A 25,842-nucleotide genomic window follows, 5' to 3' on the forward strand; every position below is an offset into this window, starting at 1 on the left:
GGCAGCCTCACCATGCCTCATCACACTATGTATGCCACTACGATTCTTAAATCTCTCAAACCAACCTTTGCTGGCCTTAAATTCACTCACATCATCACTAGTTGCAGGCATTTTTCTAATTAAATCCTCATGCAACTTCCTAGCCTTTTCACATATGATCGCTTGAGAGATGCTATCTCCTGCTATCTATTTTTCGTTTATCCACACCAATAACAGTCTCTCAACATCTTCTATCACTTGCGATCTCTGTTTCGAAAACAAAGTTGCACCTTTGGCAAGAACAGCTTCCTTGATTGCCGTTTTCTTGGCCACAATAGTAGAGATGGTTGATTGGGGTTTTGTGTACACCTGGCGAGCTCGGAGACACGCACTCCACTTTCATACTTAGCAATGATCTCTTTCTTCATATCCATAGTAATTCTCCCTCTTTTTGCTGTAGGGTTGGCACTAGAAGCTTTCTTGGGGCCTATGGTGACTTATTTTGCAGGTACAATCACTAAGAAGGCTGTCATCATATGAAATGTTCCAATTGTATGCTTGGAAGCGACCGCAGTGGCTGGCTTGTAAACACTGGCACCCACGGAACAAGTGAGGCGGGCTCAGGCCACACGTGGACGCGTCTCGAACGAACCGCATTGAGCGAGTTTTTTAGCGCTAGCCGAGGCAAAATTTTTGTGTTAAAATGTATTGCTAGGCGGATTTAACGTTATGCGATGCGTTCGTTAGGCGGGGTTCCACCGTACCAGAAACAGCACTGGTTCTAGGACTGACCCTGTGGAACTCGCGTTTGTGTGCGTGTGCATGTACTCACCTAATTGTGGTTGCAGGGGTCGAGACTCAGCTCTTGGCCCTGCCTCTTCACTGATCACTACTAGGTCCTCTCTCTCTGCTTCCTGAGCTTTGTCATACCTCATCTTAAAGCTATGTATGGTTCCTGCCTCCACTACATCACTTGCTAGGCTATTCCACTTCCTGACGACTCTATGACTGAAGAAATACAGTGGTCCCTCAATAATCATCCGGCTCGATAGTCGTCCTTTTCGGAAATTGTAGCGTTATTCTCGTCCAAACATTGGCTCGCAAATGGTCAGTTTACTCGCTAATCATCCTTCGTCCGGGACGCGTACTCACACTCTGAGCAGCCTTGGCCTCCCTTCCCAGCCAGTGTGCCATTGTTTACCAGTGAGCGAAGCTCCCCTCACTTGTTCATACGAAATATTTCATAATACAGTGGACCCCCGGTTAACGATATTTTTTTCACTCCAGAAGTATGTTCAGGTGCCAGTACTGACCAAATTTGTTCCCATAAGGAATATTGTGAAGTAGATTAGTCCATTTCAGACCCCCAAACATACACGTACAAACGCACTTACATAAATACACTTACATAATTGGTCGCATTCGGAGGTGATCGTTATGCGGGGGTCCACTGTATTCCATTCATTTTAGTGCTTGCAAGTGCTAAATAAGCTACCATGGCTCCAAAGAAAGCTCCTAGTGCCAAGCCTTGGTAAAGAAAGTGAGAAATACGACTGAATTTAAGAAAAACATCATTGAACAATATGAAAGTGGCGTATGTGTGTCCGAACTGGCCAGGATGTATAACAAATCCCATACAACTATATCTTCCATCGTGGCCAAGAAAAATGAAATCAAGGAAGCTGTTGTTGCAAAGGGGGTAAATATGCTGACAAAAATGAGATCACCAGTACTCGAAGATGTTGAGAAGTTATTATTGGTGTGGATAAACAAGAAACAATTAGCAGGAGATACTCTTATGACGTTGATTATTTGTGAAAAGGACAGGCAGTTGCACAACGATCTGGTAAAGAAATTGCCTGCAACGAGTACTGATAATTGTGAATTTAAAGCCAGCAAAAGTTGGTTTGAGAGATTTAAGAAGCATAGTGGCATACACAGTGTGATAAGGCAAGGTGAAATGTGGGGTAGGATGGAAAGATTTATGGAGAAACATCACCCTGAGAAGGATGTTGGAAGCCATATCGGCAACTTGTACAGTGACAAAGTCTTGGCCCATTTTAGGGAAGTTTTAAAGAGACGCCAAAAACAGAGCTCTCTGGACACTTTTTTTTGTGAGACAGGACTCCAGTGACTCTCAAGCTGGTCCTAGTGGCATTAAGAAACAGAGAAGAGAAGTAACCCCAGAAAAGCACTTGGTACCTGAGGTGTTGATGGAAGGGGATTCCCCTTCCAAACAGTAACTAATCCAATCTCTCTCCTCCTCCATCCTTCCATACACTAAGAAGAATCGCCAATAAAGGTAAGTGATATGCTGTTAATGTTTCATTCATCATGTCCCATTATATTGTTTATGTGCTACATCTATATTTCATGTAAAAAAAAATTTTGTTTTAATACTTCAGGGTGTCAGGAACGGATTAATTGTATTTACATTATTTCTCATGGGAAAAATTTATTCGAAAATCGTCTTTTTCGATAATCGTAGCACTTCCAGGAATGTATTAACGACGATAAATGAGGGACCACTGTACTTCCTAACATCCTTGTGACTCGTCTGAGTCTTCAGCCTCCAAACTGTGACCCCTTGTTTCTGTGTCACTTCTCTGGAACATCCTGTCTCTGTCTATTTTATCTATTCCACGCAGTATTTTGTATGTCATTATCATGTCTCCCCTGACCCTCCTGTCCTCCAGTGTCATCAGTCCGATTTCCCTCAACCTTTCTTCATAGGACATTCCCCTGAGCTCAGGAACTAGCCTTGTTGCAAACCTTTGTACTTCCTCTAATTTCTTGACATGCTTGACTAGGTGTGGGTTCCAAACTAGTGCTGCATACTCCAGTATGGGCCTGACGTACACAGTGTACGGTGTCTTGAACTTTTCCTTACTCAGGTATCGGAACGCTATTCTCAGGTTTGCCAGGCACCCATATGCTGCTGCAGCAGTTATCTATCTATCTATCTATCTATCTCTCTCTCTCTGTGTGCGTGCGTGCGTGCGTGCGTGTGTACACAAGCTCAACAAGTGTCTCTGAAAGTGAGCTGATTTGAAACATTTTTTGAATATGAAGACCACTGAATATGAGAATGTGAAGACCACTGAATATGAGAATGCAAAGACCACTGAATATGAGAATGACCCAAAACTGCTAATAGTTTATATTATATGAATAAACTCACAAATAAGGGCAAATTTTCAATCAATGTTTAATTTTTTCATATACTGTATGAACAGTATATCCTCCATACATTCATCCATCCAGCCACCTATACATTCATACATATTTATTTTTACCTCATCAGCTGTCTCCCACTAAAACAAGAGAGACCCAAACAAGAAATTACATTTACCATCATTCATTCAGTTTGCTGACATGACAAGCAGTTTACCCTCCAGTTTCACCACCCCCGCCCATCTTTAAGAACGCAGGCACCAACCTTCCCTCCTTCAAGACTCAAGCACTCAACATAAATACACCTACCATCCGACTTACGAACTGCTCGACTTACGACCACTCGACTTACGACCGTGTTTTTTATGCCAAATTTCTGGGAAATAAACAACTATTTGTGTTGTACACAGTGTTTATCCTCAACCTTACAGTATAAAATACAGTACTAACAACATAAAAAGTAAAGTAAAACATGAAATACCAAAATAAAACAATAAAATAAAGTCATTACAAAAATGTTTTGTTGATATTCAGTAGTAAAGTTTGACTTACGACCATTTCAACTTATGACCGGTTTCTCGGAACCGAACTCGGTCCTAAGTTGGATGGTAGGTGTACTCTCTACCGTGTTTTCATCACCTTAAAGATAAAAGATGACATACAAAGAAGAGTAAACAGTCAACATACATACTTGGGATGTCTTACTTCCATCTTCATCTTCTGCTTTGGTGTTCTGTCTCCGTGTCTTATCACTGCCACCACACATCGCAGTTCCATCCTGGAAATTACGTCAAGCAAAAAATTACACACGATAAAAAAATAACAAGACTTTAGTAAAATTCTTCCCTAGGCTTGTAAAATGATCAGCACCAGTGACAGCCGTGCAACACAGACATTATAAACCAGAAAGAATACCAACTCACTGTGTTTATTATAAAGGCCTCTTTTGTAATGAAGGAATATTATTAAAATATTCAATATAGTAGTCATACAGCATCTAAGGGATAGGAGGCAATCAGCTTTGATCCAAGGGATGAACAGCTGCAATTTCTTAGTTCAAGAGCCTTTCACCAGCATGACGGAACTACCCTTGAAAGATCTTAACTTCGTACATTACATAGGGTAGAATTTTTTTTTTTTTATCAACAAGTTGGCCGTCTCCCACAGAGGCAGGGTGACCCAAAAAGAAAGAAAATCCCAAAAAAGAAAATACTTTCATCATCATTCAACACTTTCACCTCGCTCATATATAATCACTGTTTTTGCAAAGGCACCCAGATACAACAGTTTAGAAGCATATATAAAGATATATAACGTATCCTTTCAAAATGCCAATATCCCAAACCCCTCCTTTAAAGTGCAGGCATTGTACTACCCATTTCCAGTACTCAAGTCCGGCTATATAAAATTAACCAGTTTCCCTGAATCCCTTAACTAAATATTACCCTGCTCACACTCCAACAGCTCGTCAGGTCCCAAAATACATTCTTAGAATTTTTATTCACACAAAAAATAGAAGATTTACTGTTATTCAGACTACTACATAATTGTAATAATTGTGTAAATAATATCAGCACATTCATGAATGCATATTAGACCCACCAGTTGATGTGTATTGGATGCATGACATTAGCTGTTTACTCTTGAACATTGGCAAAAATCGAACATTTCCGCTACTTTGAGCTCAATTTCAAGCCACTTTTAGTCTTTAAACCATTGAAAATCATCTATATTTCTGTAATATATCTTCCATTCTATCATATGAGACCAAGAAAATGAGAATACAACCATAAATACCATACGAAAATACACTGTAAAGTCGCTGTTTTAAACCAATAACATGGTCACAGTTATTTTCTTATGCAATGCGTGCTGCAGGATTTTTTTTATACTGAGCACACTGACCATGCAGACTCATCCTCTCACATAAAGGCCTACCAGCTTTCTCCTCTAAGATTTGAAGCCACTAGAACTTTGCCATTAGCTTTCCTCTGATAGGTAAGAGGCAGGTAAATTTTCATTTAATGTACAGTATTTCAGTTGAATTTTCATTTAGTATTTATTTTTACAGTTGTAGTAGGTAGTACATTATTATTAATAAATTATTTTATTGTCATTTTTGGTCTGGAATGGATAAATTCTATTTACATTATTCTTTATGGGAAAAATTGATTTGGTTGTTGAGCATTTTGGTTGTTGAACCAACATCTGGAACAAATTAAGTTCAACAACTTAGGTTTCACTGTACTTTTTTGGAGGGGGGGGGATTTTTATTCCTAGCTGTACTGAGCACTTAATATATGACAGTGTAAATACATTATCAGGCATTTTAGGTGCATTCAATCATGAAAAAACTACTCTTTTTCCCCCCACAATCAATTTTCGCTAATTGCACATGGTCAGAAACCCAAGAGCCATACAAACAGAGCCCTCCTCTAATGGCAATTAAACTTCCTTCCATATCTACATGCTACTTTGGCATAATATTAACATATTTTGAGGGGTTTGAGATATTGGCAGTTTGGAGGTATATATTGTGTATTTTCTTCTCTTTTTTAGTAATTGTATACAGGAGAAGGGGTTACTAGCCCATTGCTCCCGGCATTTTAGTCGCCTCATACGACACGCATGGCTTACGGAGGAAAGATTCTTTTCCACTTCCCCATGGACAATAGAAGAAATAAAAAAGAACAAGAGCTATTTAGAAAAAGGAGAAAAACCTAGATGTATGTATATATATATATGCATGTGCGTGTCTGTGAAGTGTGACCAAAGTGTAAGTAGGAGTAGCAAGATATCCCTGTTATCTTAGCGTGTTTATGAGACAGAAAAAGAAACCAGCAATCCTACCATCATGCAAAACAGTTACAGGTTTTTGTTTCACAGTCATCTGGCAGGACGGTAGTACTTCCCTGGGTGGTTGCTGTCGGACTTGAGTCCTGGAGATGGGAAGTACAGTGCCTGCACTCTGAAGGAGGGGTGTTAATGTTGCAGTTTAAAAACTGTAGTGTAAAGCACCCTTCTGGCAAGACAGTGATGGAGTGAATGATGGTGAAAGTTTTTCTTTTTCGGGCCACCCTGCCTTGGTGGGAATCGGCCGGTGTGATAATAAATAAATAATATATAAAAAATAAAAATATTGTGTATTTTTATACGTATATACTTCTAAACTGTTGTATTCTGAGCACCTCTGCAAAAACAGTGATTATGTGTGAGTGAGGTGAAAGTGTTGAATGATGATGAAAGTATTTTCTTTTTGGGGATTTTCTTTCTTTTTGGGTCACCCTGCCTCGGTGGGAGACGGCCGGCTTGTTGAAAAAAAAAAAGTATCTCTGGGAGCAAGGGGCTAGTAACCCCTTCTCCTGAATAAATTACTAAGTGTAAAAAGAAGAAAAGCTTTATAAGTTTTCTTCCTTTTTGAGTCACCCTGCCTTGGTGGGAGAAGAACATTATGACAGTATATTAAAAAAAATTGTATCTGCTGGTGTTGTCTGTGACAGCTTCTGTTTAGTGTGTTTAAGAATGTGGTAACTTCATATATATGTATGGAATGTCTTTTATTTTCAGTCTCATTTCCTTTCTGTTTTCTCCTCACTGTCTTCTCTTGTCATCTAAATTTTGACTAACATTTTTCTATCCTGATTTACTCATTCAGTTTGTACTGCTTCGACTAACATTTTTATTTTGTGGCTTAATTTAACCCTTTAACTCTGTCCGACATACTAGTATTCACTGCTGTTGCCGATTAGTGATCATATTTTCACGAAATTCAACACACCATAAAATCCAAAGTTTTTATCAGATTTTGCTCATTTTAGTCTTATTCATTTAGGAAAAACAAACTCTTATCTAACTGTAAGAAACAATATTTTTTATTTTACAAAATCTTCCCACAAAGAGTTAAATTAGTTTCTTCACCTTTTCTTTATCTTTAATTATTATTCCAGTCACCTCTCTTATAAAACTCCTTTAAATAATACAATTTAGTTTTCTGTATAACTGAACAGCACGTGAAAAAGAAAAAGACACCTTCACCATCATTCACTTATCACTGTTAAAACCATACAAAATCTACACAAAAAATCATTTTATGTTAAGAACCAATTAAAGTGGTAGAAAACTGTACTACAATAACTACACCACTACAGTATGTTCATTATGTAGAATAAAAATCCCAATGCCATGGCAGAAACATTCACAAATAACCAATAATATAGAGAGGAAATGTCAAATGCCATTTCAATTCATTGTGGACCATTATCAAATCACTTAATAGTGGCCCAGAACAGACCAAACTTTTATTTAAAGTTTCTTTTCCAAAGTGTGGGCTATTGTTGAAATCTTTATGTTATAAAAATATATAAACACACAAAGGAAATTATACATACATTTTTCCAAAAGTTGTTGGGACAATTGGTGGATCATCCAGCTGGAAAGGAATTGCCCAGGGGATGTGGAAGGTGGGTGCTAATTCCCGGAGGATCATGTTGCCCAGGATCTTGGCACAGTCATCATAGTATTTGCTCGAGTTTTTCACAAAGCTGAACCCATTCACATCACATACGTATGATTTTCCATTTGCTCTATTGAAAAGAAAATCCTTAAATAGCACATAAATAAAAGATATTTGTTGAAATAATTAAATAAAGCATTGCTTGATTTAGGGCAACTGTTGGAGATATCTATGGTCTTACATAAGATAACAGGTACATCTTACTACTTCTACTTACAATTAGGTTACGCTATACATTCATGAGCATGTACAGGTTGGCCATCACTAATCCGGCAATCAGTAATCCGGCACTAATTTCGGCTAGCATAACTTAAAATTTCCGGGATCGCCACACCAACCTGCCGCTACTGTTTGGTGGCGCTACTTGCTGCATAAGTCATTCCAATTTCTTTTTCTCCATTTACTGTTATAATCTGTTCACTTTTAGCCCTAGCCATGGTTCCAACGAATGTAAGAAATGCTTGACTCATGAAATCGTAATGACACGACTGCAAACAAACCATACCACAGGTGGGGTTAGAACCTGCTTCTCGTTGTGTAAAGCACATACACCGTATCTTCTCCATAAAAGATGGGGAGCCTTTAATTAAGCTATGTGTATAAAGAGGTTAGGTAATAAGTAATACATATTTTATGAAAAAGAGGATAAATAAATATACGTATAAGGTATGATATAGCACATAATGAAAGTAGTTTATTAGATTATGTATCGGCGGATAAAAGGTTGATGGGTAGGCTTCAGGATGTTCATGTTTATAGAGGGGCAATTGATATATTGGATCATTATTTAGTTGTAGCTAGTTAGAGTAAGAGGTAGATGGGACAAAAGGAAAATGGCAACAACAAGTAAGAGAGAGGTGAAAGCATATAAACTAAGGGAGGAGGAAGTTAGGGTGAGATATAAACAACTATGGGCAGAAAGGTGGGCTAATGCAAGTATGAGTAGTGGGGGGGTTGAAGAGGATTGGAATAGTTTTAAAAATGCAATATTAGAATGTGGGGCAGAAGTTTGTGGCTATAGGAGGGCAGGTACAGGAGGAAAGTGGAGTGACTGGTGTAATGATAAAGTAAAAGGTGTGATAAAAGAGAAAAAGGTAGCTTATGAGAGGTTTTTACAAAGCAGAAGTGTTATAAGAAGAGCAGAGTATATGGAGAGTAAAAGAAAGGCGAAGACAGTGGTGAGAGAATGCAAAAGGAGAGCAGATGATAAAGTGGGAGAGGTACTGTCAAAAAATTTTGATGAAAATAAGAAAATATTTTGGAGTGAGATAAACAAGAAAGCCTAGGGAACAAATGGATTTGTCAGTTAAAAACAGAGTAGGGGAGTTAGTAGATAGGGAGCTGGAGGTATTGGGTAGATGATGGGAATATTTTGAGGAACTTTTAAATGTTGATGATGAAAGGGAGGCAGTAATTTCATGCACTGGCCAGGGAGGTATAATATCTTTTAGGAGTGAAGAAGAGCAGGATGTGAGTGTGGGGAGGTGCGTGAGGCATTACGTAGAATAAAAGGGGGTAAAGTAGCTTGAACTGACGGGATCATGACAGAAATGTTAATTTAAAAGCAGGGGGGTATATAGAGGAGTGGTTGATATTTTTGTTTAATAAATGTATGAAAGAGGAGAAGGTACCTAAGGATTGGCAGAGAGCATGTATAGTTCCTTAATATAAAGGGAAGGGGGACAAAAGAGACAGTAAAAATTATAGGGGAATAAGTTTACTGAGTATACTAGGAAAAGTGTATGGTAGGGTTATTACTGAAAGAATTAGAGGTAAGACAGAATGTAGAATTGTGGATGAGCAAGGAGACTTTAGAGTGGGTAGGGGATGTGTAGATCAAGTGTTTACATTGAAGCATATATGTGAACAGTATTTAGATAAAGGTAGGGAAGTTTTCACTGCATTTATGGATTTAGAAAAGGCATATTATAGAGTGGTTGGGGAGCAATGTGGCAGATGTTGCAAGTATAGGGAATAGGTATTAAGTTACTAAATGCTGTAAAGAGTTTTTATGAGGAGAGTGAGGCTCAGGTTAGGGTGTGTATGAGAGAGGGAGATTACTTCCCGATAAAAGTAGGTCTTAGACAGGGATGTGTAATGGCACCATGGTTGTTTAATATATTTATAGATGGGGTTGCAAAAGAAGTAAATGCTAGGGTGTTCGGGAGAGGGGTGGGATTAAATTATGGGGAATGAAATACAAAATGAGAGTTGACACAGTTACTTTTTGCTGATGATATGGTGCTTATGGGAGATTCTAAAGAAAAGTTGCAAAAGGCTAGTAGAGGAGTTTGGGAAGGTGTTTAAAGGAAGAAAGTTGAAAGTGAACATAGAAAAGAGTAAGGTGATGAGGGTATCAAATGGTTTAAAGAAAAATTGGATATCACATTGGAGAGAGGGAGTATGGAAGAAGTGAATGTTTTTAGATATTTGGGAGTTGATGTGTCAGTGGATGGGTTAATGAAGGATGAGGTTAACCATTGAATTGATGAAGGAAAAAAGGTGAGTGGTGTGTTGTGGTATATGTGGAGACAAAATACATTATCTATGGAGGCAAAGAAGGGAATGTATGAAAGTATAGTGGTACCAACACTCTTATATGAGTGTGAAACTTGGGTTGTAAATGCTGCAGCGAGGAGGCAGTTGGAGGAAGTGGAGATGTCCTGTCTAAGGGCAACATGTGTAAGTATTATGCAGAATATTTGGAGTGTGGAAATTAGGAGAAGGTGTGGAGTTAATAAAACTATTAGTCAGAGAGCTGAAGAGGGGTTGTTGAGATGGTTTGGTCATTTAGAGAGAATGGATCAAAGTAGAATGACGGGGAAGGCAGGGTAGGGGCCGTCTTCGAAAAGGTTGGAGGGAGGGGGTAAAGGAAGTTTTGTGGGCAAGAGGCTTGGGCTTCCAGCAAGAATGTGTGAACGTGTTAGATAGGAGCGAATGGAGATGAAAGGTTTTTGGGACCTGATGAGCTGTTGGAGTGTGAGTAGGGTAATATTAATGAAGGGATTCAGGGAAACTGGTTATTTTTATACAGCCAGACTTGATTACTGGAAATTGGAAGGACAATGCCTGCACTTTAAAGATGGGGTTTGGGATATTGGCAGTTTGGAGGGATATGTTATATATCTCTATATAAGCTTCTAAACTGTTGTATCTGGGTGCCTCTGCAAAAACAGCGATTATGTATGAGTGAGGTGAAAGTGTTGAATGACGATGAAAGTATTTTTTTTTTTTTGGTAGGGGGGGGTTCTTTCTTTTTGGGTCACCCTGCCTCGGTGGGAGACTGAGGCAGGGTGACCACCATCAGCTGTTGCTGCACCACGGTCAGCTGTTGCTGCACCACGGTCAGCTGTTGCTGCACCACGGTCAGCTGCTGCTGCACCACGGTCAGCTGCTGCTGCACCACCGTCAGCTGCTGCTGCACCACGGTCAGCTGCTGCTGCACTACTGTCAGCTGTTGCTGAACCACGGTCAGCTGCTCCTGCACCACAGTCACTTGTTGCTGAACCATGGTCAGCTGCTGCTGCACCACAGTCAGCTGCTGCTGTACCACAGTCAGCTGCTGCTGCACCACCGTCAGCTGCTGCTGCACCACTGTCAGCTATTGCTGCACCACGGTCAGCTGCTGCTGCACCAAAGTCAGCTGTTGCTGCACCACGGTCAGCTGCTGCTGCACCAAAGTCAGCTGTTGCTGCACCACAGTCAGCTGTTGTTGCACCATGGTCAGCTGTTGCTGCACAACAGTCAGCTGCTGCTGCACCACAGTTGACTGCTGCTGCACCACCATCAGCTGTTGCTGCTGCTGCACCACCACCAGCTGTTGCTCCACCACCATCATTTGTACTACTCGAAGATGTGGAGTGTGTGTTGTTGGTGTGGCTTAACGGGAAACAATTACCGAGAAACAATTAACCCCAGAGGGTTAGCCACCCAGGATAACCTAAGAAAGCCAGTGCATCATTGAGGACTGTCTAACTTATTTCCATTGGGGTCCTTAACCCTTTGAGGGTCGACAGGCCCTCTCCGAGACTCGTTCTCAGGGTCGGCCAAATTTAAAAAAAAAAAAAAAAATTTTTTCTTATGAAAAGATAGAGAATCTTTTCCCGATCATAATGACACCAAAAATATGAAATTTGATGGAAAACTTACGGAATTATGCTCTAAAGAAGTTAGTGGTCTCAGCGATGTTTACGGATCGGCGATTTTGCCCACTTTGAGCCCCATTTTCGGCCAGTTCCACTGTACTAGTCGACAAAAAACATGAATATTTCGCTAGAACTCCATTTTTTCTATTGAATGAGTTCAAGAAACCACCCATTTACTAATTTCAACTATCCAGTACAGTGGTCAGAATTTAGCAATTTTGCCAATTTCACACAAATTTCAAAAGATGCCAGTTTCTGAATAGGGTCCAGAACAAACAAGAAATACATTCCTGGCACTAAAATGACATTTCCTCTGTTCATTAGTCACGTCTCAAGGCCCCTCTTACATTCTTTTGCTTTCCACTTTGAATTTTTATTCTCACAAAAAATTGAAGATTTACTGTTATGCAGACTACTGCATTAGTGTAAAAAATGGTATGAATCATATTGGCGCACTTGCAAAAGAATATCAGACTCACCAGTTGACGTGTATTGGACGCTTGGCATGATTTGTTTACTTTTCAACTTTGGTAAAAATCGTACATTTCTGCTACTTTGAGCTCAATTTCAAGGTACTTTTCATTGTAAAACCAGTCAAAATCATCTCAATTTCTGTGATATGCCTTCCATTCTATAAAATGAGACCAAGAAAACTAGAATACAACAATAAATACCATACAAAAATACAGTGCAAAGTCGCTGTTTTATTCCAAAAAAACGGTCAAATTTTTTTTTTCCCATTATGCACTGGGTGCTGCAGGATTTTTTTTATACTGTGCACACTGACCACATAGACACATTTTTTCATATGGAGGCCTACCAGCTTTCTCCCACTAGATTTGAGGGCGCTAGAATTTAGGCGTACTAGTACGTCAAAAACCCTGGGTCGTAAGCCGTACTAGTACGTCCGAAACCCTCAAAGGGTTAATCTTGTCCCCCAGGATGTGACCCACAACAGTCGACTAACACCCAGGTGAACAGGAAAAAATGCCTGGAACTAGTGCTCGTATTGGTGAATTTAAGGCCAGCAAAGGTTGGTTTGAGAGATTTAAGAATTGCAGTGGCATACACAGTGCGATAAGGCATGGTGAAGCTGAAAAATTCCAACCCCAACAAGTGTTCAATTATGACAAAACAGGCCTGTTTTGGAAGAAAATGCCACACAGGACCTATATTACTCAGGAGGAAAAGACACTCCCAGGACACAAGCCTGTGAAAGACAGGCTCTCATGTTTTGGTGTAACGCTAGTGATGATTGCAAAGTGAAGCCTTTACTCATGTATCACTCTGAAAATCCCAGAGTGTTCAAGAAAAACAGTGTCTCATCACTCATCAATACTCTTCAATAAAGGTAAATGTCATTTTAACATTTATTTATGTAGTTATTGTGCATGTCTCATTGTTTTCTTTGTAGGGAAATGTATATTTCATGAAAAAAAATTTTTTTTTAATACTTTTGGCTGTCTGGAACGGATTAATTGGATTTCCATTATTGCTTATGGGGAAAATTAATTTGGCTAACGATAATTTCAGCTAACAATGAGCTCTCAGGAACAGATTAATATCGTTAGGTGAGGGTCCACTGCATTGCTAATATCAATACAGTGGAACCCCAGATTTTGTCCGCACCGGATATCGTATGATTCAGATTTTGACCACTTTTTTTGGCGAAATTTTGCTCCGCATTTCGTACTGCATTCCAGAAATCATCCATATCAGATGCGTCTGCCCGCCTGGGATGCCGCCACTCATGCGCATGTGTCTCAGTCTGGCTCTGTCGCAGGTTGAGTGAACATTCATCCGAAACATTTCGTAATAATCCATTGTTTTTGTGCTTGTTTACTGAGTGCAACTGCGAAATAAGCCACCATGGGCCCAAAGAAAGTTTCTAGTGCCAGCCCTTTGGTAAAGGTGAGAAACACAATAGAATTCAATAAAGAGATTAAGGACATTTGTGCAAAGTGGAATAAGGTGCATACTTTTGTGATACAAGCCATATCTGCAACATGTTCAGTGACAATACCTTGTCCCATTTTTGGCAAATCTTAAAGAGACGCCAAAAACAGAGCTCTCTGGACAGATTTTTAGGGTGACAAGGGTCCAGTGCAAGTAAAAGACAAAGAAGGGAAGTAACCGTGGATAGGGCTTTGATACCTGAAGTCCTTATGGAAGGGGATTACCTTTCCAAACAATAACCTCTGCTCCTCCTCCCTCACCCCTCCTCGTCATCCATACCCCAACAAGAGTCTTCAGTAAAGGTAAGTGTGATGTTAAATGTTCATTTATCCATTTCATTATTCATTTATATTTCTTTCTCATTGTTTTCTGTATGTAAAACTATAGTTATTCTTTAAAAAATGAACTTTTTGTTAATATTTTTGGGTGTCTGGAACAGATTAATTATATTTACATTATTTTTTTGTGGGAAATATTGCTTCAGTTTTTGTCCATTTCAGATTTAGACTGACCTTCTGGAATGGATTAAGGACAAAATCTGGGGTTCCACTGTATTAATGTACAATGAAAATTTTTTTTTTTTTTTCAACAAACCAGCCGTATCCCACCAAGGCAGGGTGGCCCAAAAAGAAAAACGAAAGTTTCTCCTTTTTAAATTTAGTAATTTATACAGGAGAAGGAGTTACTAGCCCCTTGCTCCTGGCATTTTAGTCACCCCTTACAACACGCATAGCTTACGGAGGAAGAATTCTGTTCCACTTCCCCATGGAGATAAGAGGAAATAAACAAGAACAAGAACTAGTAAGAAAATAGAAGAAAATCCAGAGGGGTGTGGATATATATGCTTGTACATGTATGTGTAGTGTGACCAAAGTGTAAATAGAAGTAGCAAGACGTACCTGAAACCTTGCATATTTATGAGACAGAAAAATGGACACCAGCAATCCTACCATCATGTAAAACAATTACAGGCTTTCGTTTTACACTCACTTGGCAGGACGGTAGTACCTCCCTGGGTGGTTGCTGTCTACCAACCTACTACCTATAACAATGAAAACTGTTAAACTTAATCTGATCTTCTCAGTAGTGTAGAAAAATAGGATTATATTCAAAGAAATATAAGCATCCAATATTTATTTAAATAATAATTAGATACGACTTGACAGACTTGGGGCAATTGTGGTAGACACTTATGATCTATTATCTGAATAAATATCACAAGACATGCAATTGTGTTACATTTTAAAATAATGTCCCCTTTACTTTCCCTTCTCTTTTTCCTCCTCCTCCTACTCCTAGTCCTACTCACCCTCTCTATCTCTCCTCAACACTGCTGAACTTTCCTACAACCCTAACCATACATTATCTTACCTCATAATCTGAGTGCCAGATTTTGGCATGGGATTGTGAAATGTGAATCTACAAATTGTGATCTAATATACTGTATTAAATCAGAATGACTGTGTGGCATAGCAGCAACAGCCTAGTTGACCAGGCAAGCATCAGACAAGCCTGGTTTGTAGCTGGACTAGGGATTAAAAAAACTCTTATAACTCATCAAAGGTATATCAAAGGTAAGGTAGCCTCCAGATAGAACAACATATTATCTCAACAGGGTCTCAATGTTGAGATAAGGTCATAGGCTTACCTACAAAAGTGCTGTTCTTGTCCATTCCATTTGTTCTAACACTGCAGCCTTTACAACAAACATTATGCAAATATAATTTAATGCTTGGTATTTATTAAGGAAATGCTTGCAAATGTTGTATGATTATAATAAATACCAAAAAATGTAATGAGGCTACTTTCCCAGTCTGTTTACTTATTGTAAATGTATTCCCATAAAATCAATTGATTCCACAATTCCCAGTATTGCTTTGTGGATAGCTGTGTGATACATCATGCACTTATAGTGAATACAGATTATGTCAAGAGGTGTGTATCTCTTGCTGTACATATACTGAGAGCTTACTTAATCTTCATCCTAGGAAATAATAGTAAAGGCAAACTGTGCTGAAGGTTTATGATATATTCCAATATCTAATAACATAATGGATGCAGTATTTAAATATTATTTAATATGGTTACTGGTACCTTTTGAATGAAATCTTATGCTCAGTTTTCAATTAGTGGCCAAGGACCACACTCAAAATATCAAAGCTATCTATGGAAGACCTCTAAGTAAAATCTTTTGATAAATCAATCTTGCAAGCTGCAAAGCTTGCAAATTTGGAGACTTGTTCACTGTTTGGGTCTCAAATTATGTGTTGGTTATAAGCCTACCTCAGAATTAGTAGCTCAAATAAGTTTTGTCAACAAATATGCTGCAATGTACAGTAACAAATCAAATGCTACCATTTTCCAAAAATTAACAGAATTCTTAACTGCCAAGTAGAGAAAAAAGTTCTTAGTACAAGAAAATGTTTTTTTCATCACAATAAGTATGAGTTAACTAACCTTAACAAATCAAATCCACAGACTGTCTGCTTGAAGGCAATGCACACTTTTCTTGCTATTAGCTTTTCTGCATTTGATAAAATCACAGGATACCGAACTTCTTTGCCTTCACTGTCTCGTTCAACTTTACCATCCAATGCAGGAGATTTTCGAGCTTCTGCATGTGCATAGTCAGGACCTACTGTATACACCTACAAAGATAAGAAGCTGTCACAAAATGAATTATTAAAAAAATTTTAAAATATGTAGGTCAATGCACTCATGTCCAAGATTTAACATAAAAGAATAGAATTCAAATTACAATGACTGTAAAAATTCACCACTAACACACAAACCGGAGAAGAAAATAATTGACATTACAGTCTGTAGTGCACCACTATTGTTCACAATTGTACACTGATCCAGGAAGGACAAAAACATCTTGTGTCATTTGTAGATTAATTGTAAATAAAAGACACCAAACTTACCTTAACAAACCACAGAACAGGTGGGGTTTGAACCCATGGCAAATGAGTCCTAAAACTTTAGGCCAGTATGTTAACCACTTGGCCAGCTGGCTACAATAAGATTCATCCAACTAGGTATATTTCTGTAAACCATAAGGCAGTTAGCATGGGCCACCACTATGACACATGCAAATTCTACATGAAGGCATCTTTGACCCTCTGCTTTTGCTCTTATACATCAACAACCTCCCAAATATTTCTCAGCAACTTACACCTATTCTCTTTACCAACGACACAACTTCTGTCATCTCTCAAGCAAATCTTGCATCACTCAACATTGTTAACGAAGAGCTCTTAGAAATATAAACCTGGATGACTACCAATAAACTCACACTTAACATTGACAAAACCTACATTATGTTTGGGAGCAGAGAAAGTAATGTCCAACTAAACATTAAGATTAACAATACTCTAAAGAATGAAGAATAAAGATTTTATTTCTTTGTAAAGGTTACAATGTGTAATTACAATTTTGGTGTTAAGTACAAAGAAAGCCACTATCATGCTGGGGCATTTCAGGCAGACTAATCCTAGTACATAACTACTTAAATCTAGACAAGATAAGAGTGGTTAACTTTTTAATAAATCTTTATTTAATCTTATTACTAAACATAATGAGGGAAAATTTCTGGGTCTGCACCTTGACAGCAACTTGAAATTCAACACCTATATCCAACACATAACAAAAAAAAAAAAGTGTGCAAAACAGTTGGCATCTTCTCCAAGATACATTATTATGAAACCACATAATAAATAATGCCTGAGGATCCACAACAGCAAATCACTGCTACACAACACCCCCAACCCATCACCCCACTCTTCAAACACCTAAATCTACTTACTATACAATACATTCACTCTTAATATTGTGCATCCCACATATACAGAACAATAAATTCTAATATTAATCATGATCTGAAGCACTTTCTTGATAGTTGCAAAAGAGCCCATAGACATAATACTAGACACAGAGATCTCTATGACATACCCTGTGTCCAGTTCAACCTTTGCAAAAACTCAATGCGCATAAAAAGACCTAAAATCTGAAACTTCCTGCCAGTTATCTCCAGAGCCACTATCTCTGCCAACATCTTCAAAACAACTGTTAAAAAACACCATCTTTCACTAACATATTCCAACAACAACTAAATATGATGAAACTATATTCTCATTGCCACAAGCATTACACACAATATATTCTAATTCTCAGTATCTCTAACCCTCACAGCCATTAAATACATTGAATGTGTTCAAAATATGCTCATATGCTAGAATCTTCATTACCTGTAACCATAAGCCAACCTGTAATCCTTAAAACAAATAAACATGATAAAAGTGTTCATTGTAATTCCTAAATTATTATTACAACCACTTAGAGACAATATGTACAAGCAATCAATTAATTACTGCATTATTAGTCTTAACCCTTAAATTGTCCAAATGTAGATCTATGTTTGCACGCATAGTGCTCCGACCTTGATTTTCTCCATGAGAAAGAATGAAAAAAACGTAGATCTATGTTCAGAGCGCTACGTGAGCGAACGTAGATCTACGTTTGGACAGTATAACCCCTTGACTGTCACAACCCCCAATCCTAAAGTGTCTCCTGGTGTCGCAAAATTTAAAAAAAAAAAAAAATATTATTTCTTATGAAATGATAGAGAATCTTTCCCCAATTATAATGACACCAAAAACACGAAATTTGATGGAAAACTGATGGAATTATGCTCTCGTGAAGTTAGCGACCTCGGCGATATTTACAAATCGGCGATTTCGCCCACTTTGAGCCCTATTTTCGGCTACTTCCATTGTTCCAGTCAACCAAACTCATAACTATTTTCTTAGAAATCCATTTTTTCTATCGATTGAGTACAAGAAACTGCCCATTTACCAATTCCAACTACCCAATAACGTGGTCAGAAATTTGCAATTTGGTCAGTTTCATGAAAATTAAAAAATAAGACGATTTCAAAATAAGGTCCAGAATGAACAATGCAAACATTCCTGGCTCTAAAACAACATTTTCTTTGTTCATCAGTCATGTCTCCAAGCCCCTCTGATATTACTCTTGCTTTCAATTTTGAATTTTTATTCAAACAAAAAATAGAAGATTTACTGTTATGCAGACTACTGCAATACTGTAATAATTGTATAAATAACATCAACCCATTCATGACTGCATATTAGAATGGCTAGTTGGACATTTATTGGACAATGACATCATTTGTTTACTTTTGAACATCGGCAAAAATCAAACATTTCCCCTAATTTGAGCTCCATTTCCAGGTTCTTTTTATAGTAAAATCAATCAAAATCACCTCTATAATATGTTTTCCATTCTATCAAATGAGACCAAGAAAACGAGAATACAACCATAAATACTATACGAAAATAAACCACAAAGTCGGCATTTTAATTAAAAAAAACGGTCGAAGTTTTTTTTTCTCATTATGCACTGCATGCTCCAGGATTTTTTTTGTATGGTGCACACTGACCACACAGACCCATTCTCTCACATGTGGGCCTACCAGCTTTCTCCTGCTTGATTTGAAGCCGCTAGAATTTATGAGTATACATGTGTATATACGTCAAATACGGTACCTCGTAAGACGTATATATACGACCTCGACAGTCAAAGGGTTAAGGGTTAAGATAGGCTCAAGTTTGCCTGAAGTGCTCTGCATGTTAACCTTCAAACTGTTTTGGTTGTATATATACGTCTTACGAGCAAATGTGTTTGACGTATATATGTATACTCAAAAATTCTAGCAGCTTCAAATCAAGCAGGAGACAGCTGGTAGGCCCACATGTGAGAGAATGGGTCTGTGTGGTCAGTGTGCGCAGTATAAAAAAAAATCCTGCAGCACGCAGTGCATAATGAGAAAAAAAATCTCCGACCGTGTTTTTGGATTAAAACGCCAACTTTGAGGTGTAATTTCGTATAGTATTTATGGTTGTATTCTTGTTTTCTTGGTCTCCTTTGATAGAATGAAAAACATATTATAGAAATAGAAGTGATTTTGATTGGTTTTAATATGAAAAGGATCTTGAAATGGAGCTTAAAGTGGCAGAAATATTCGATTTTTGCTGGTGTTCAAGAGTAAACAAATGACGTCATTGTCCAACTAGCCATTCTAATATACCGTCATGAATGGGTTGACATTATTTTTACAATTATTACAATATTGCAGTAGTGTGCATAACAGTAAATCTTCTATTTTTTCTGTGAATAAAAATTCAAAATAGAAAGCAAGAGGATTATAGCAGGGGCCTGGAGATGTGACTGATGAACAGAGAAAATGTTATTTTAGTGCCAGGAATGTCTGCATTGTTCATTCTGGACCCTATTTTGAAACTGACATATTTTTTAATTTGCATGAAATTAGCCAAATTCCCAATTTCTGACCACCTTATGGGAAGTTCAAATCGGTAAATGGGCAGTTTTTTGTACTCAATTGATAGAACAAATGGAATTCTAAAGAAATAGCTGCGAGTTTGGTGGACTGAAACAATGGAATTGACCGAAAATAGGGCTCAAATTGGGCGAAATCACCGATGTGTAAACGTTGCCGAGGTCGCTAACTTCGCGAGAGCATAATTCCCTAAGTTTCCCATCAAATTTCATGCTTTTGGTGTCATTACCATCGGGAAAAGATTCTTTATCATTTCATATTTTTTTTTTTTTTTTCAAATATTTTGCAACATTAACCCTTTCAGGGTCCAAGGCCAAAATCTGAAGTCACGCACCAGTGTCCAAGAAATTTTGAAAAAAAAAAATTATTTTTTCTTACAGAATTAAAGAGCATATTTTTGTGAAGGTAATAAAACAAAAAAAATTAGAATCTGATCAGTACTTACCGAGATACAGTGCCAAGAAGTTTGTAGAAAATGATGTGGTGGCGGCAACATCGACGAATTCCACATACGCGTATTATATTATTTTGTTGTTTTAGTTGTTTTTTACATAAGAACATAAGAACATAAGAAAGGAGGAACACTGCAGGAGGCCTGCTGGCCCATACTAGGCAGGTCCTTTACAATTCATCCCACTAACAAAACATTTGCCCTACCCAATTTTCAATGCCACCCAAGAAATAAGCTCTGATGTGAAAGTCCCACTCAAATCCAACCCATCCCACTCATGTACTTATCCAACCTAGATTTGAAACTACCCAAAGTCCCAGCCTCAATAACCCAACTAGGTAGACTGTTCCACTCATCAACTACCCTATTTCCAAACCAATACTTTCCGATGTCCTTTCTAAATCTAAACTTATCTAATTTAAATCCATTACTGCGCGTTCTCTCTTGGAGAGACATCCTCAAGACCTTATTAATATCCCCTTTATTAATACCTATCTTCCACTTATACACTTCGATCAGGTCTCCTCTCATTCTTCGTCTAACAAGTGAATGTAACTTAAGAGTCTTCAATCTTTCTTCATAAGGAAGATTTCTGATGCTATGTATTAATTTAGTCATCCTACGCTGAATGTTTTCTAACGAATTTATGTCCATTTTGTAATACGGAGACCAGAACTGAGCTGCATAATCAAGGTGAGGCCTTACTAATGATGTATAAAGCTGCAGTATGACCTCTGGACTTCTGTTGCTTACACTTCTTGATATAAATCCCAGTAATCTATTTGCCTTATTACGTACGCTTAGGCATTGCTGTCTTGGTTTAAGGTTGCTGCTCACCATAACCCCCAAGTCCTTTTCGTAATCTGTATGGCTAAGTTCTACATCATTTAATTTATAAGTACTAGGGTTATGGGCACTCCCAAGCTTCAGAACCTTGCATTTATCTACATTGAACTGCATCTGCCACTTTTCTGACCAAGAATAGAGTTTGTTTAAATCCTCCTGAAGTTCCCTAACATCTACGTTTGAATCAATTATCCTACCTATCTTTGTGTCATCGGCGAATTTGCTCATATCACTAGTAATTCCCTCATCAAGATCATTGATATATATTATAAATAACAACGGGCCCAAGACTGATCCCTGTGGAACGCCACTTGTTACAGATCCCCACTCGGATTTAACCCCATTTATGGACACTCTCTGCTTCCTGTCAGTGAGCCATGACTCGATCCACGAGAGCACTTTTCCCCCAATGCCATGAGCTGCCACTTTCTTTAACAGTCTATGGTGCGGAACTCTATCAAAAGCCTTACTAAAATCTAAGTAAATAATATCAAATTCTTTATTGTGGTCAACAGCCTCAAAAGCTTTACTGAAGAAAGTTAATAAATTAGTTAGACAAGACCGGCCTCTTGTGAATCCATGCTGAGTATCATTAATCAAGCTATGCTTATCGAGATGGCTTCTTATAATCTCAGCTATAATTGACTCTAGTAATTTGCCTACAATTGAGGTCAGGCTTATTGGGCGGTAATTTGACGGTAACGACTTGTCCCCTGTTTTAAAAATAGGAATTACATTAGCCATCTTCCACATATCAGACACTACACCTGTTTGAAGAGATAAATTAAAAATATTAGTTAATGGTTCACAGAGTTCCATTTTGCATTCCTTAAGAACCCTTGAAAAAACCTCATCAGGACCCGGCGACTTATTTTGCTTCAGTCTGTCTATCTGCCTCACAACCATCTCACTAGTGACTGTGATGTTACATAATTTATCTTCTTCTAGCCCACTGTAAAAATTAATTACTGGAATATTGTTAGTGTCTTCCTGTGTAAAAACTGAGAGAAAATAATTATTTAAAATCAAGCACATTTCATTCTCATTGTCAGTAAGGTGCCCATAGTTATTTTTAAGGGGACCTATCTTATCTCTAACTTTTGTTCTATAGACCTGGAAAAAACTTTTTGGGTTAGTTTTAGAATCCCTAGCAACTTTAATTTCATAGTCCCTTTTAGCTTTTCTTATCCCCTTTTTAATGTCCCTCTTAATGTCAATATACTGATTCATAAGATGACCCTCACCTCTTTTGATACGCCTATAAATTCCTTTCTTATGCCCTAGTAGATATTTGAGCCTATTATTCATCCATTTTGGGTCATTTCTATTTGATCTAATTTCTTTATATGGGATAAACGCTCTTTGAGCAGCATGTATAGTGTTCAGAAAACTGTCATATTGATAGCTCTCTTCGTTACCCCAGTCAACAGATGATAAGTGTTCTCTAAGCCCATCGTAATCTGCTAAGCGAAAATCTGGGACTGTTACTGAGTTATCGCTACTATCGTACTTCCATTCAATGCTAAATGTAATTGATTTGTGGTCGCTAGCACCCAGTTCCTCTGAAATTTCTAAATTATTAACAAGGGATTCATTGTTTGCCATAACTAAGTCAAGCAGGTTATTTCCCCTTGTAGGTTCTGTCACAAACTGCTTCAAAAAACAATCCTGAAATACTTCTAAGAAGTCGTACGATTCTAAATTCCCAGTCAAGAAATTCCAATCAACATGACTAAAGTTAAAGTCTCCTAGAATTACTACATTATCGTGCCTTGTGGCCTTAACAATTTCCTCCCATAGTAGTTTCCCTTGGTCCCTATCTAAGTTAGGGGGACGGTATATCACTCCTAAAATCAGTTTTTCATGCCCCTCTGAAAATTCTATCCAAACAGACTCTGTATGTGTTACTTCAGACTTAATACCCGTTTTTATGCAACAGTTCAAGCGATCTCGGACATACAATGCCACCCCACCCCCCCTCCCAATACTTCTATCTTCTTGGAACAATTTAAAACCCTGAATATGACATTCCGCAGGCATGTCCCGACTTTTTGAATTAAACCACGTCTCAGTTAAGGCAAATACATCAATGTTACCTACACTAGCAACTAATCTCAACTCGTCCATCTTATTCCTAGCACTACGGCAATTAGCATAATAAACATTGAAAGACTCTCCTTTCTCTTTACCCTTCCTGCTCATTTCTATTTTCCTACTAAACCTATTACTGTCCTTATCACCCAAGGTCCCTGGCTTTTCAATATCTATCTCGTTCTTATTATTACTAGTTTCCCTAGAACTCGTAATATTACTACACTGGGACTTCACTGTTTTCCTGCCAAAACCCATACCACTAACTATTCCTAGTTTAAAGTCCTAACTGCTCCCTCCACTGCAGTTGCCAATTTTTTTCTATTCCTACTAACATTTGGGGCCTGAGAGACCAATACTGTATATAATGTATATATATAAACTCACTGTATTGAACACAATAACCGCACTAAAGTTATTATCATATTATTGTTTACCACTGTTGTTTATTACAATAAACATGCACAAATATTGTATAATACTAATGTTCTATCATATATTTACATATTTACAATCACTGGACATGGTTTTAGAACTGCTGGAGCTTGTGGAACTCCTTGAAACAAGGCACCATACACAGAGGCACCTTACATTCCTCACACATAAACCGAGTGTCTTTGCGTCTTTGTTGCCGTCGTTTTGTTTGTGCACAGACAATGCATCTCTTCTGAGCAAAATTCTTTTGAGTTGAAGGAAGCTGTATTATGAAATGATCACCTTCTCTTCTCAAACGCTTGGGTATATTGTGATGAATTCGAGGACCATGTTGTATTGCAGGTGTTGTTACCTGGTACTTCATTATGAGTTGTCTGACAACAAACAAAATTCACCATACGGTGGTCTGTTACCAGTCTTTATTTGGTACATATTATATGCATTCAGCATTGAAATGTCCATGAGATGGAAGAAAAGTTTCATGTACCACTTGTAACTCTTACGAACACAGTCAACAAAACCAATCTGCATGTCACACTTGTCAACCAAGCGCATGTTTTGTGTATAATCAATCACTGTCACTGGTTTTCGAATACGTTCATTAGTCACTCGATCAACTTTGCCACTGTCTTGCATTTCATTACGGTGAATGGTTGTCAACAATGTGACATCTCGTTTGTCATGCCACCGTAATGCCATGATGTCATTGGCAGTAAACACCTGCACGTCATCACCACGAACACCTGCGTTGAGCCTGGGCATATGTTTACGATTAGAACGCACTGTGCCACACACATCTGTCTTGTTCACTCGCATGAAATCACTGAGTAATGGGCTTGTGTACCAGTTATCGGTATATAATGTATGGCCCTTACCAAGATAAGGTGCCATCATGTTTCTCACTACGTCACCTGATATACCCAATAACATCTTGGTATCTTTCAATGTTTTACTACCCGTGTATACAACAATATCCAACACCAGGCCACTGTCACAATCACAGAGTACAAACAATTTTATACCAAAGCGGTTCCTCTTGCTCGGTATATACTGCTTGAATGACAGTCTACCTTTGAACAAAATCAAAGACTCGTCAATTACAAGATTCTTGAATGGATAAAAGTATATCCTGAACTTTTGTTTGAGATACATGAAAACATTTCTAATCTTGTATAACCTGTCACTTCTGTCAGGCCTGGTTTTGTCAGAGAAGTGCAACATACGTAACAGTAAGATAAACCTGTTCACTGGTATTATTTCACTGAAGGATGGGGTACAAATTAGCCGATCTGTGGACCAGTATGCTTTTACATTATGCTTATAGACGTGAGGCATAAGCATTATTGTTGCAAAAAACAAATACATTTCTGCAACAGTCGTCTCTTTCCACCTGTGTAGTCTTGACTGTGGTGATAAGATCGTATTTGCCATGGTGTACTGAAAATACTTATTACTTTCCCTGACAATAATTTCCATCAATGGCTGGTCAAAGAATAATTCAAAGAATTCCAGTTCATTGGCCGTGGTTCCAAGGGGACAGGTAGGTAGAATTCCACTTTGCGAGTCATCAAAGTGGTGAGGGTTGGGAACAAAATTGGGATTTTGCTGCCAATCCCAGATACGGTTTGCTGGTGGATACTGGACATCATAGGCTGGTTGTACGGGTGGTTGTGGCGGGCTGGTGGGTGACGCTCCGCTTTGTCCTTGAACTGACGAGTCAGCAGCGTGGGTTCCCGTGTGGCACAGCGAGTCACGCATGGCGGTGCCACTACCACCACCAGCCCCACTAACACCATCCACTGATGTCTGTGGCCCATCCATGCCAAGTGTAGCCACATCATCCTCACTATCACTACCTAAAACGGGTGTAGGGCCA

At 38.3% G+C, this 25,842-nt stretch overlaps 1 protein-coding gene across 18 annotated transcripts in view; it reads right to left on the minus strand.

Moving 5' to 3' along the window:
- Positions 1-25,842, minus strand: part of l(1)G0196 (inositol hexakisphosphate and diphosphoinositol-pentakisphosphate kinase) — a 1,071,245-nt gene that overhangs the window by 670,109 nt on the left and 375,294 nt on the right. For all 18 annotated transcript variants that reach the window (XM_070103279.1, XM_070103273.1, XM_070103280.1 and 15 more), the window contains 3 exons: positions 16,225-16,415; positions 7,542-7,736; positions 3,845-3,931 (listed from right to left, as the gene is read on the minus strand). In XM_070103279.1, coding sequence (XP_069959380.1) covers positions 3,845-3,931; positions 7,542-7,736; positions 16,225-16,415 — 473 coding nt within the window. The remainder of the gene's footprint in view (positions 1-3,844; positions 3,932-7,541; positions 7,737-16,224; positions 16,416-25,842) is intronic.

This window comes from Cherax quadricarinatus, chromosome 85 (genome assembly GCF_038502225.1).
Source record: "Cherax quadricarinatus isolate ZL_2023a chromosome 85, ASM3850222v1, whole genome shotgun sequence".
NCBI classification, from domain to species: domain Eukaryota; kingdom Metazoa; phylum Arthropoda; class Malacostraca; order Decapoda; family Parastacidae; genus Cherax; species Cherax quadricarinatus.